The 14,421-nt window shown below is 40.4% G+C and overlaps 2 protein-coding genes across 2 annotated transcripts in view; one reads left to right on the top strand and one right to left on the bottom strand.

Annotated features, from left to right (window-relative positions):
* Window positions 1–14,421, bottom strand: part of BMPER (BMP binding endothelial regulator) — a 253,019-nt gene that overhangs the window by 187,415 nt on the left and 51,183 nt on the right. Inside the window, 2 exon segments of the mRNA XM_081244842.1 lie at window positions 437–527; window positions 4,230–4,312. Coding sequence (XP_081100968.1) covers window positions 437–527; window positions 4,230–4,312 — 174 coding nt within the window.
* On the top strand, window positions 7,124–8,257 carry LOC308622850 (non-histone chromosomal protein HMG-14-like; the record flags this gene model as incomplete). The annotated part of the gene is made up of 1 exon (XM_081244525.1): window positions 7,124–8,257. One exon carries the CDS (start codon window positions 7,124–7,126, stop codon window positions 7,427–7,429), a length of 306 nt encoding a protein of 101 aa, XP_081100651.1. The 3' UTR covers window positions 7,430–8,257.

The raw sequence follows: 14,421 nt of genomic DNA, 5'->3' as shown, positions 1-14,421 counted from the left end.
AATCCTCTTACGGACACAGCTCTCGGTGTTCAGAAAACATCTGGTCGCCTCATCACCAAGGCGAGCTCTGGCCAAGGTATTGCAATATGAAGCAGTAAAAAGACATTTCTGGAAGCAAGCGAAAGCCACAGCCTTTCCTTCCAAAATAAGCGTTACCTGTGGCCCTGTGGAGTGGAAAGCAGGCCTCCAGAGCCTGAAGCATCCTTGCCAAGACCTACAGCACGTTGCAGTCATCCCGGACACGTCAGAGTCCAACCGGACATTTCTATGCAAAGGAGTTTGCACTCCTAACCCATTAGGTACACAGAAGTAAAGTGAGAAAAATTCCAGTCAGGAGTGGGGAAAATCACGCATTCCTGTGAGAACCCGGAGGGATTTCAACAGTGTTGTACTGTACCAGGGAGCCTCGCCGCCTTCCCCTTCCTGAGAACGTTACCTGGACAAGTGGGGCAGCATTTTCCCAGATGCTTGGAAGGGTTTTTACAATGAACGACACATCGCACCTCAGACTCTGTGACAACGCCTTCCTGAAAAACAGAACGCCGCAAGGAAAGTCAGCCCAGAATTCCCACTGAGGACTTACTCACTTTTGGAAAGTAACCAACTTAGTAGGAGAAGAATTCAAACACAAAAAGTGCAGAGGTGGGATGGGTGTCAGGTGCAGAGATATATGGCACAAATGAGGTCTGATGGCCCCAGCTCGCCCCATCTCAAAGTGCAAATCCTGTACCTGTTATCTTCCCTGTCCTGGTTCTTTCTCTTTGACTCTAATTTCCTTTCTTTCTTCCTCCCTCCTTCCCTCTCTCTCTCTTTCCTCCTTTCTCTTCCTTCCTTCCTTCCTTCCTTTCTTTCTTTCTTTTAAATCTAGTATTTAAAGCCTCCATGATATCAGCAATAGCTAATAGAGTCTAGCTGTTCATTCATAATTGTTTTAAGTTTTCAACACTGACTACGTTTTCTGTAATTGTTATTGCACTTTAAGCCATTAATTATAAGGCACAGAGTACAAACATAATATTCCAGACTGGCATCTGGAGACCTAAATCCTCACCACCCTTCCAGGAATAACTAGACACCAGCTCTGCAATCTTAGAAATTTCTCTGGGCCTCGCAGACAGTGTGGCTGTCAGTCATCAGATGAAGAGATTAGATAAAACTATTTTAACGTTCATATTATGTTCTGTCAAAATAGATACTTTTGGTCTTAATAATGAAATCAAGGGACTCATTTGCAAAGTGATCTTGGGACTCTAGCATTTTAATGTCGATTAAAACATTTTTTAAATTAATTTTCAGAGTTGGTCTTTGAAGGATTTTTCTCTATATTCTCTACCCATTTTATGAAATGGATTTGTATGTTTGTTTGTTTAATTTTGTTTTCAGGGGAGTGGTAACGAAAGCTAAAAAACTATGTAACAATTTGACAACTAGATAATTTTCTTCATCATTTCTGCTACCGTATCATCTCAATCCAACAAGGAAGGTTATATCCTAACTGCCTTCATATCTGTCAGACCTGAGGCTTCTACTACCAGGGGAATTTATTGTGGTCTATATCACATTTGCGAAGGAAAAAAATGCCAAAATACCAGCAACATACAACATCAAAAAAGGAACTGGGCTTTAGTTATGTAACTGAAGCAATGCAAAAAGCCCAGGATCAATTTCCCTTTAGTATCTGCAATCCAGATGGAGGAATCAGGTTACTTCCCAGCATGAATTTCCTGTCTCTGATCTTCAAATTTCCCTCTTCCAGTAAGACACTAAAAGTGGAAAATAAAGGTAAATTTTCCACCATCAGAACTCCTTCAGTACAAAGACATAAGGAATAAGCTAGAATCCAACTCAAATGGAAATAAACCAGATCATTAGACTAGCTGTTATCTGTCTAGTATCTAGTTGTACCCAGTACTTGTAGGCTCAACCAGAAGTGTTTTAAATGACAGTGTTGCTTATTCTTTCGACCACCCTATGAGGTAGTACTATCTCATTTTATGGGGGATGAAAGTGTGGTCTAGAGAGGTTAAGTAACAAGTTATGTGAATGGCGATGCCCATATTCTACTCACTACGCTATACTCTCTCTTCTGTTACTGATTCTACACCCTGAGAAGAGAAGACCTTGGAGAGAGAGGTTGCAATTGTGTCATTGTGCAGAGAAGCATCTTAAAGAAAGACTTCCCTGACGGGTACCAGTAAATGGTCCTTTCCTGCATTCAGAGATGAGGTCTCCTTCCCTAAAGAAGGAAGAAAGTAAGCAGGAGTGGGAAGGTACCAGCTGAGCAGAGGAGCAGCTTTTTGTAACTACCTTAACAGGAGTTTGCTTTTGTGGTTATTGAGTGAAATAATATTTTGAAACTAGCTAACAGGGCGTAGGCAAAGTATTATGGAAGGAGAAAAATTAAAAGGCAAAGTTCATTCTTGGTAGCTAACGTCCCCTTTCTGCGCTCCATTCTATAGTTCAGCATTTCCTGACTCCCAGGGATGTTGGTCTTTAAGATCTCTTCCAGTAATAATTCAATATTCCTGCATCATTCTCTCTGGCTGTTGGTGAATGGCTAGTGACCAAAGCCGATATTCACAATGGATGAAGGCTTGATGTGTTATTCAGTCAACAGAATATTCCTTCCCAGATAATAGTTTCCGTTTAATTTAAACAAAGCCTTCATCCAAAGGCAGCAAAATTCACCACTGGTCCATGCAACTGGAAGACTGTCAAGACCTCTGACTACTGTATAAAAATGTTACACTACACTCCAAAAGGCATGCAATCATCTTGTTTAAAAGACAGTGTAGGGCTTCCCTGGTGGCGCAGTGGTTGAGAGTCCGCCTGCCGATGCAGGGGACACAGGTTCGTGCCCCGGTCTGGGAGGATCCCACATGCCGCGGAGCAGCTGGGCCCATGAGCCATGGCCGCTGAGCCTGCGCGTCCGGAGCCTGTGCTCCGCGGCGGGAGAGGCCACAACAGTGAGAGGCCCGCGTACCACAAAAAAAAAAAAAAGGCAGTGTAACCATGGCTTTCGGAGTGTCCCTCTCAAAGACTGGAAATCACATCAGTCAAGAAGCAGGGTGGGGATGGGGTGATGCAAATTTCAGAATGAATGTGGGCTTTTCATGTTATTAAAAGTCATTGCTGTCATTATTTTGTTCCATAAAGCTGATTGCATGTATAACCCAGGGTAAAAATTCAACAAATATTTGTTGAGTCAATTAATCTATTATTCATATCTGTTCTAACTACTGCTTATTTTCATAAATAATTTAGATTACTACATAAATAAACTGGACATTTAACTGAACAAGTAACTGAAGATCTTATGAGCGAACATGACCACTGTGGGCTTATGCAAAGAACATGATTACATAAAATTCAGATTTCAATAAACTAAATGTCAATATACTTGCAATAAGATCAGAGAGAAATATGCATTATTATACTAACCTTGGTTCTCCCTTAAATGCAAAAGTATATCCTTGAACAGTGAAATGAGACTGGGGGAAAATGATTTAACAGCATCTTCTCTACAGAGAAAATTTTTTGAATTATGTCAAAATTACATGAGCATTTTTTTAACAGAGAATTTCTTTAAAGAAAAAGAATTAGACAATTTCAATTCTTCATTTCCCCTTTGGTTTATCTTGCCTGTTTAAGACCTGTAATGATTAGAGCCACAGGGAAACAGTGCTCTTTTCAGAGTTCAGCAAGCACCAGGCACAGTGGGCTCCCTAGGACCCAAACTGGTGGTTCTTAAATTTGTTGCATCGAAATCATTGAGGTTACAATGTACTAATTGCTTTGATTTAACACAGTCTGCAGACTGGCTCCAGCTCAAAATGTTTCTAAATCAAAAAAAGGGAAACATATATCCTCTAACAATACCTCTTTCTGCTAATAAGAATTCGTGTTTTGCAAAGTTGACTCACAGGAAGACATGAATTTTCCCCAAGGACATATGCATCTTCTCAGTTTTTCCAGGCACAGTTTAACAATGGTGAACAATTCTGCTGTGCGTTTCTGGAAGCAAGTCCCATGCAATATCTATCCTGTAACTGTCTTGTTATGGTGACTGTCACGATAAATTTGGACAAGGATACAGTTGGTTTTCCATTTGTTTCTCATTTTTGTTTTGCTTTTTTCTTTGGAGTTTTGTTCTGTGATGTCTGAAAAGGGTTTCTGAAGAGGACTTTATGGATTTCTTGTCATTGGAGAGTAGAATAGGTGGACTTTACCTGGCACTGGCGCAGGACACAGGCTTCAGCAGGACTCTGCCATTTGAAGGAGCTGTTATAGGTACTTCCTTCATAGGTACAACCTAGACGAAACACAGAAGCAGGAAGAAAGGCCAAGAATGAATGTGGGTTTCCTTTATCTTTGAAGCAAAAGAAGTTGCGTCTTCTAAGCCAGAACTAGCAATCATAGGAACCACCATGCTCCTTGGCTATTTTCCTCCAAACACAACTAAGACTTCTGAATATCCACCTAGCTTTCGCTTACATTAATTCTTTGACTACTGAAAAGATTAACCTCACAGACTGTATTTTCAAATGGAAAACCACTGATTGATGAACTCTCTTGGCCAAAATGCATAACCTCGTGACTTTACTTATGCCTAGTTAAGTATGAGGAGGACCAGGGCTCAAAACACCACTGTGAAAGGGGATTTTACACAAGACTACATGAACTTAAGATTGCTGAAGGTCAAGAGGGAAATGTAAAACATGGTAAGAAATAAAAGAAAAAATTAAAATATAGGAAATGATTGCAGAATTCTATACCCATCTAAGACTCCTGACAAGCTACTATCTTCAACAGATGAAACCTTCCAAGCCTTGCCTCCAAGCTCTAAGAGCTATAATTTCATATTTCACTTTGATTTTACTTTTAGGTATGAACTAGATTAAGGAAATCTGAAACTAACAATATATGGATTATCACTTGTTAATTCACTAGCCAAAACAGAAGTCATGCTTATTCATTGGCAAAAACAGAAGTCAAAGGCCAGAGATTCTCAAAAAAGGAAACAAGTTTAAGTCTCTGTAGAAAGAGCCAAAGAAATAATGATGCAAGGATCACAACCTAGATCTTGAATTAGTTTGCCCAAATAACACCCTCCACCTTGTGAGTTACATTTTCGGGGAAGATGCACCTGGCTATGCCAATAGTAACTGCACGATAGATTATTAGGAGCACACCAGGCAAATGGGATTTACCAATTATAGCCCAAAGAGTACAGCAGCAGGAACACACACATGGGATAATGCAGAAATAAAAGGGCCTGCCCCTCTGCACCAGTGATTGACTTCTGCCAAGCCAATCAACCTCGATTCACATCAGTTTTTCTTGTCCAAGACACAAAGAGGAGACTCACCTCCTTCTCTGAATTCTTTTAGATACTGCAGTGGTAATAAAAAAAACGAAACAAAACAAAACGAAAAAACAACCTCAATACATACAAACAGAAAAATAAAGGACTTAAGATTTCAAGAGATGTTTTCATAAACTTGGAACCATGATTTGAATTCCCAGAGAATTATGAATGACTGAAAAGAGCTCAGTAACACTCTTCTCTCTAGTTCCTACAAATCAAATTACTAAAGTACACAGCTGATTGGAACCATATTAGGGAAATGCTTTCACTCTATATTTTTTAATTTCCTTTGCATGAAGTGTTACAGTGATAAAATGTTCAACCACAGGAATGCCTAGCACACTACAAATACTTATGCCAAACCCAGAATGAACACAGTAAATTTTCAACAATGAAAACAAGTATAAAATAATTTGGGCTAGCATAAATCTTACGGAACAAACGCACTTACAAAAGACGTGCCATGCGCATGTCTGATCCACTACCACAGACTTACTCGGTTAATAAATAACTTGTTCCAAGAGATGGAGGTGGGGAAATCAGAGGACCAAATCTAATTCATGTTAAGTCCAAGTAAATATGAAATGCCTGCCAAGTCTGCCAGTGGAGTTTCCAAATATGTTATATATTTTCAGCCTCTGGATTAAAAAAAAACTGAAAGAAAGAGTGATTTTTATGCTGCTAATAGGGCAGGCAAAGAGCTTGCCTTTTTTACTTTGAAGGAGAAAGTACACTACAAGCCCATATAGACCAGGCAGGAACTGCAGGCCAAGAGACCGTTCCCAGACAATGCCAGGCCATGTGCAAAGGGCTCCCAGGAGTAGGGCAGACCTCTCTGGATTATTCCACCCAAAATGGGGTAAAAGGTATTGGCACCAGTGGTCCATAATACAGGGAACCCAGCAATGTTTTCTGCTTCAAATAACTCAACTGGAAGGCTGGCTCCTCCACCACAGTTTAACATATAAAGACCCAGGTCAAATTATGATGAGCTTCATTGCTTAACTGCCCTTGTTGACATGTCAGTCTACCAGACCTAAGTCCATATAATAGATTTTCCCAAATGTCGGATGTGTCTGAATGAATGAATAGACTCAAAAATATAGGCGTTAACCTCTTTCAAAAGTATAATCCATACCTTACCTACCCTCAACAGCATTGATTGGTTTTGGAGACTCCAATAGACAAAGCATCCTAGTAGATTTCATATGTAAGGGATTCTTGGGGATAAGATAATTTTAGAAAGGACATTTTCACTGCTCTTTGGGTTCATGTTCTAAGATAAACATCTTAATGCAAGACACTAACATGAGCTATATGAAGACTCACATATACATACAATCAAAGGGAACCTCAGATTTACTCCAGACCTACTTCTTATTCTCTGTAAGGCAAATTTCTTTATAATAAAATCTATTTACCACCAATTGTATGCTGCTAATAGGGCAGAGAGGCAACATCTTGTCCCTCTTTTCATTGAAACTCCAGAGGAGGAATATATTAACTATTATTGGCCAGGGTAGAAAAAGAGGCAAAGCAAATTTTCCATCATACATTGAGGCAGTGTTTCTCAAACCATCTCTAGTGAAAGGTTTGTTTTGCTTTTGTTTTTCCAATCCAATGTGGGCCAATACTTTCATAAAATATAATAGTGAGCAGCTCGGGCGGTGGGAGGAGCGGCAGCGGCCAGGCAGCCCAGCTTCGCGAAGGCTCTCGGGCGCGCCGCGGCCCGCAGGCACCCGTCCCGCCACCACGATGCCTAAGAGGGAGGTCAGCTCCGCCGAGGGGGCGGCGGAGGAGGAGCCCAAGAGGAGATCGGCGAGGTTGTCAGCTAAACCGGCTCCTGCAAAAGTGGAAACGAAGCCAAAAAAGGCGGCAGGAAAGGATAAATCTTTCGACAAAAAAGTGCAAACAAAAGGGAAAAGGGGAGCAAAGGGAAAACAGGCTGAAGTGGCTCACCAAGAGACTAAAGAAGACTTACCTGCAGAAAATGGAGAAACTAAAAATGAGGAGAGCCCAGCTTCTGATGAAGCAGGAGAGAAAGAAGCCAACTCTGATTAATATCACACACCTGGTCCTATCAGTGGTCCCTGTTTCCCTTCTTGTACAATCCAGAGGAATATTTGTATCAACTATTTTGTAAATGCAAGTTTTTTAGTAGCTCTAGAAACATTTTTAAAAAGGAAGGAATCCCACCTCATCCCATTTTTTAAGTGTAAATGCTTTTTTTTAAAGAGGTGAAATCATTTACTGGTGGTTTATTTTTTGGTACAACCAGAAAATAGTGGGATATTGAATATGGGAGGCTTTGATTGTCTTGGGTGTCAGCTTAACATTCCACAGACGGAGGGTAGCTTCTATATCCTGTAATACAAAGCATACTAAATGGCAGTTTGGAGTCAGTTGTGCATTTAATGTCTTAAACACTTTAAATTACTTCTCTTCCCACGTTGTCTTTGGTAGAACTGTTCCCTAAAGCAAACCACTCACCCCTTGATCTTGGCTCTCCTGGGCAGAATTTTGTGCACTCTGTAACATCTTTGGTCGTGGTAGTCCAGTCCTTCTAGTAACTGTTAATGTGCTGTGAACAACTGACAATTTGAGTACGTAGTGTACATGATATTAGATTGTGAATTAGTGGGACTTACAATGTAACACCATATCAATATTTGAAGATATTGGTACTTGATATCCTGTGAAGGAAAATTTGCCCCCAAATTTTAAGCTGGAAAGTCACTGGAATAACTGTTCAGAAAAGAATCACAACTACATGATTTTTTAGGTTTTTGGTACATATGTTGAGAATTGTGTACAAATTGAAATGTCTGTGTACTGATCCTCAAAAAACCAATAAAATCTCAATTATGAAAGAATTTCTTGAAGCACATGAAAAAATATATATATATATATAATAGGACTTCCCTGGTGGTGCAGTGGTTAAGAATCTACCTGCCAATGCAGGGTACACAGGTTTGATCCCTGGTCTGGGAAGATCCTACATGCCTAGGAGCAACTAAGCCTGTGCGCCACAACTACTGAGCCTGAGCTCTAGAGCCCAAGAGCCACAACTACTGAAGCCCACATGCCTAGAGCTCGTGCTCCGCAACAAGAGAAGCCACCACGATGAGAAGCCCGTGCACCGCAACGAAGACCCAACGCAGCCAAAAATAAATAAATAAGTATATAAAATAATAATAATAGATTACTATAAAAATTAAATTTAAAAGATTGAGGCAAAATATAAAGTTTTATTATTATATGTAACAGGTATAGAATTACTTTGTAGAATCATGATAAACATTTCTAGTTGCTTACTCTCTGATTCTGTACTTTTCTCATTGTAGACCGGCATCATCGTTTCTGGACCATTGGTGACCTGCAGAGCACATTTTGGGTTGCACTGCATTGAGGGATGTGTCATGGGGTGGAGGAGCAACCCAAAGAAACAATCAAAAGATTTCAATCTTAGATATTTAGAACTAGAAGCAAACTTGCAGATAATCTACTTTCTCTCTTTCATTTACATGTAAGAAAATTTACGCAAAAAAGATTAAAGTGGCTTACGCAAAGTTAGAAGGCATTTGGTGTGAAACTAACACTAGAACCTGGTCCTGTATGAAGTCCACATTTTCACATACAGGTCTAAACTGGCAGAATTATTTGGACACTTTCTAATTCATAATATCCTTTGTATTGAGGACTTCATGGCCCGGGGCAGGGGGGGAAATCAACTCTGTCCTTATAAAATTAAGTGATAGCAGATCCAGGAACTAAATGAAAAAGTGGGTAAGCTGGGCAGGCAGGGAAATGGTTAGGCAACCAGTAAAGTCACTTTTCCTTTTTCTTTAAATATTTTTAAATAAACTTTTGACAAGGGAATTTATAAACATTCATTAGTTTTCTTCGGGTGATAAAAAGCTTTTTAGGTTCCACAAGCATCATGAAAACCATCCATACTGTAGCAGGAAGAAGTGGTTATTTTCTGGTTAAATCACTGTAATATATTTAAACCAGTAGCTCTCAATCTAGAGTGATTTTGCCTTCCCCCTCCAATTCCCCACCCAGAGGACTTTTTGTAATGTTGGGAGATATTTTCAGATGTCACAGGTCGGGGATAAAGGTGCTACATGTCTCTAGTGCACAGAGGCCAGGGGTGCTGCTAAACACTCCACAATGCGCAACAAAGAATCAACCAGCTCACAATGTCAAATGTGCCAAGGCTGGGAAACCTTGATCTAAACCATCATAGGTAGCCACAAATGATTCTTCTTTACAAAACTAAAATAATACAAAAACAAGCCTAAACTAGCTACACGTCACTTGTACATTTATTTCAGCTTTTATATTTAATATTTTCAGGGTGGGGAAGAATTTCAGAGCACTTTTTAAAACACACACTCTTGCAGAGACGCTTGGCCTAGTTAAAAGTCAACTGGTCAACTCGGCAATGGAAACAGGAAGCACACAAATAAACTGAATCCACAATTAAGCAATAAAACTCACTTTTCCTATTAGCTGTGACCTTTTTCAGCAGCCACATTATGCCAAGGGAGACAGAATACTACACATTTTCATCATTCTGTTGTTAAAATAGCTGTTAAAAATCATCAGGACCATAAAAAAGATAGCATTGGCTGTCTAATAAGCCTTAGTTCCACCCAGTCTCACCCTTCTAGTCTTAATCCTCTCTTTTTTCAAGTTAACATTTAGCCTAAGAGCAGAGAACTGCATCTTATCGTTACCAATAACTTAACCCCTGGCACCCAAGGGCCTCACAACATGGCCCCAACCCACCTTTCCAGTGTTTTCCCTTCATTCCTGCAACTCCATCTAGGTCCCTGGGGTTATCCACCTTTCCCTGATCCTAATGAACTCGAATGCTTCTTTAAATAGGTTCAAGTTCTTCAACCAAGGCTATCCGGCTTCTGCCTCTATCATCCCACTGAAACGTCACTCTCTTGGGCTGCAGCTGCCTACACGTGCCCAATCCAAGGGGACACTCAACCCTTATCTTATTATCTTAGAAGACTTCTCTGTGGCAAGCTGACCACATTTTCCTTTTTCCATCACTCCCCCACCACCCTGCTCCCTCCTCCCCCCACTTTCCAGATGTTCTCTTCCAATTATCTTTCCATTCCCTCCACTCCTGCCTCAACTAAGCTGCTGGTTGTTCCTCACCTGGACTATTACAACAGGCTCACTGCTTCTGGCTGGGATAGGGTCCTTTTTCAGGCATCCTCTTGCACTGCTACCAGTGTGCGCTCTTTCAAATCCAGGTCTTATTATCTCATTCACACACTTGAACTCTATCAATGACTGATGGTTCTCAACCCAGCTGAAGTGTATACTGGTACCTATCCCCAAGCTCTCTTCTCTAGACCAGTAGGATCAGAGTCTCTGATGGTGAGAAGTGGAAGAGGAATCTAATGTGCAGCCAGGATTGAAAACCACTGAACTTTACTATAAAATGCAAACTTCTTAACGTATACAACTCTCCGGTCTGGCCTTGACTCACCTATTTATTCTCTTTGCTGCTGCTCCCAAACTCTCCCCACTGCAGACACGCTGCACTTAGAATTCTCCCAAATATGGCCAGATAATCTCATCCTATCATTTCGCAAATGCTGGTCCCTTCTTGAAAAACCCAGATCTCCTCCATTCTCTCCATCTCCATCATCCCCACAAGGACACAAAGGTCACCCAGGCTCTCCTTCTTTGCCTGGCTAACTCCTCTTTCAAGATGCAACTCAAGGTCACAGCCTCTAGGAAGTCTTCCTGGAAACTTCCCCACTGAGGGTGTGCTCTTGTGCTCCTTCTCCAAGAAGACTTGTCCTTTCAAACACCTATATTCTAGATCATTTACAATACTTTGTGTGTAGCAAGTACTTAATCAATGTTTCATTTCATTAATAATAAATAGTAAGCACCAATATTTGCAGCTATTCCTGCAAAACACAGGGGGAAAAGAAACGGAGAAAGAATGACATTCCTTGGATGTCCTGTCTTCTCTTTTGGCAGGTAGACTAGTTCAATTCACTATTCCACCTCCAGAAACAGCAAAGTTTTCCTGGAGCAACTCAGATGCCAAAGTCTGTCTCTTCTAACACCGACCCCCATCCGCAGTCCCCCATGGACCAGGCCAGCTAGGGCTGAACACAATGAAGGAAAGTCCTTGAGCATACCAGCACCTACTGTCCCTCAGAAATGAGAAACACATCAACACCGTCTCGGTCCCCTCTTCCCATACTGTGCACACCTCATTTTAAGTTAATTTTCAGGAGGGTGTCTTTTCTTTCCAAAATCAACTTTGATGCTCCAAGTTACTGGTTTATTTTTGTCTTGTTTTATGGGGGGTGGAGGGGGAGAGTAGCATGCAAACTGCCATATATATTTAAATGAAACCAACCGTATGGTCTTTGAACTCAGTTCATGCCACATGGTACAGGGAAGCAGAGAAGACAGGTCTGCCATTCTTTGCTGTTTCTGGGCCACCTGATCGGGCAGCCCCACCCCCTAGACTTGGTCAATAAGCCCCAGATTACCCCAGCCCAATACAATTCTATAATGAACCATTTTTCGGACACTGTTCTCCAGGAATATACAGAAGTATAATCAAAAGGGATAAACATAAAACCTGACTAGCCATTCTAGGGCTTAAGTTGTGTCCTTAGGAGTTCATTTAAAACAGGCTTTTATTACTCTTCAAGGCTGTACCTACCATGAATCCTGCAGTCAATTTTGCTTATTTTTAGCTAATGGGAGTTTTATAGTCAAACCATTTCCTCAACCCCAAGAGAAAGACTCAGACCTACGAACTGAGTTCTTAAGGAGTGGTGTGTGCCCCCTGGACACAACAGTCTTTTCCATAGCTTTTTTTTGTTTTCCAGTTATGAATTAACCATATGATTGAAACGAAATAATCAACAATAGAAAAAGAAGTGGTAGAAAGCTATTTAACCTATTTTTTATGCTTTTGTGAATAAAATCCTACATACACAGAAATATCAGATAAGTACAGATGACTTGTAAATTCAACTCAGTTCACCAGTATAAAGGAACACACAAGCTCCATGTGACTTACTTGGGTTTCTAATCTATGTGTTTATTGAGGACTATAAAGTGATGAAACTGTGGCTCACAGGACCAGTCTCACGACTTTACAGTATTGTAATACATACAATATCTGGCATTGATGTTAAGGTAACAGAACAGATTCAATAAGCCAGAAATAAATTAGGCTTCTATTCGATAAAATATGCTTTCAAACTTTTAATATAATTAATTCAATGAAGGAAATATGCAATACATTAAGGACAAAAATGCTTGCAACAACTTTTTAATATGAGCCACATCATCCATCATCCCTGCATTTGATCTGGTCTTACCATAAATATTTCTTAATTTAGGAGTGCTTCTACCTCTAGGCTGAATCAGTATTGCAGCAGCCATACTACCCCCAGCACCCCATTGTCAAATAGCCAACACCCATTGCTTCTCACCAGGCAAAGAAGAAAGAACTATGTTGAACTCATACTGAGCAAAAACAGAAAAAGAAGAAGAAGCTGGAGAGACTGTCCTGTGAAGTCATAAGCTTGGTTTTCCAACGTGGGCAGGAAAATGTCACTAGAAGTCATTTCCAAAGATGAATTCCAGGGACTTCCCTGGTGGCGCAGTGGTTAAGAATCCACCTGCCAATGCAGGGGACACGGGTTCGAGCCCTGGTCCGGGAAGATCCCACATGCCGAAGAGCACCTAAGCCCCTGTTCCACAACTACTGAGCCCGCGAGCCCAGAGCCCATGCTCCGCAACAAGAGAAGCCACCACAGTGAGAAGCCTGTGCACTGCAAAGAAGAGTAGCCCCCCTCGCTGCAACTAGACAAAGCCTGTGCGCAGCAACGAAGACCCAACGCATATACATATATGTATATGTATAGCTGATTCACTGTGTTATAAAGCAGAAACTAACACACCATTGTAAAGCAATTATACTCCAATAAAGATGTTTAAAAAAAAAGACCCAATGCAGCCAAAAATAAATAAATTTATTTTTTAAAAAAAGATGAATTCCAAAAATATTTTCAGAAATATTATGTAAATAACCCTCCAACAGAAGAAAAAGAGAAAATTTAAATAACTGCATAATTGTTTTAGGTGAGGCATTGTACTTGGAATTTTCACATGTAATTTAATTTTATTTTTATAAAAAGCACTCTAGGGCAGAAAACACTTTACCCCTAGTTTTTAAAATGAGGATCTAAGATTCAGAAAAGCTAAATTACTCTGTCCAGGTCATACACCCACTCTTTTTATCTTACTCTAAAATCCACATTCCATTCATTCACTGGGTCCTGCCAGGCGCATGGGAGAAGCTCAAAAAGTAGTAGTTTCAAGAGTAGAAATGACGTCCCTGGGGAGGATAACATGCTGCCTTTCACTTGCTAACTTACATGATACTTTAACATCATGTTCCAGTGATGTCTTAAAACCAGTATTATAAAGTAAAATGCAGCTTTTGCAGCTGAAGAGGCAAGACCCGATTCTATGGATTTACATTTACTCTGTTCTAAATGCCTTTACCTTCATCTATGAACCATGCTATGCCTCAGGCCTTTTGACATCATGAAGCAACAAATAATGAGGGATCAAAAGATCAAATTCAAACATCTCAGGTCAGATTGACGCATTTTTCAAAACAGGAACATGTTTCACAGTATGGGATGCACAGGAGCAGCTTAAGAAAATAAAATTTATTTGAAGACAGCAAAACAACCAACAATCTCATAGGATAAATTATGGCAGCCACAGATAAGAAGTCACAAATGGGCCTCAGCTTCCTGAATGTAATTTCAAAGACATCAGTGAAACTCTCTTTGACAAGCATAAAGAAGAAATGAAAATATATACAACACACATACAAAATGCCATTTGCGTGACTAATGTAGTGCCCTGCATCATTTTTACACTTTGGGAAGCATACCACACAGATGCAACCTTTACAGTTGATTAGATAGGATGTTTAGGGCTCACTGTAAAAAAATTGTCACATCTTACCA

The sequence above is a fragment of the Mesoplodon bidens genome, assembly GCF_964165515.1.
Source record: "Mesoplodon bidens genome assembly, chromosome: 9".
NCBI classification, from domain to species: Eukaryota; Metazoa; Chordata; class Mammalia; order Artiodactyla; family Ziphiidae; genus Mesoplodon; species Mesoplodon bidens.
Note: the sequence above shows the minus strand (reverse complement) of the source record. Positions and strands in the feature narration are given on the sequence as shown.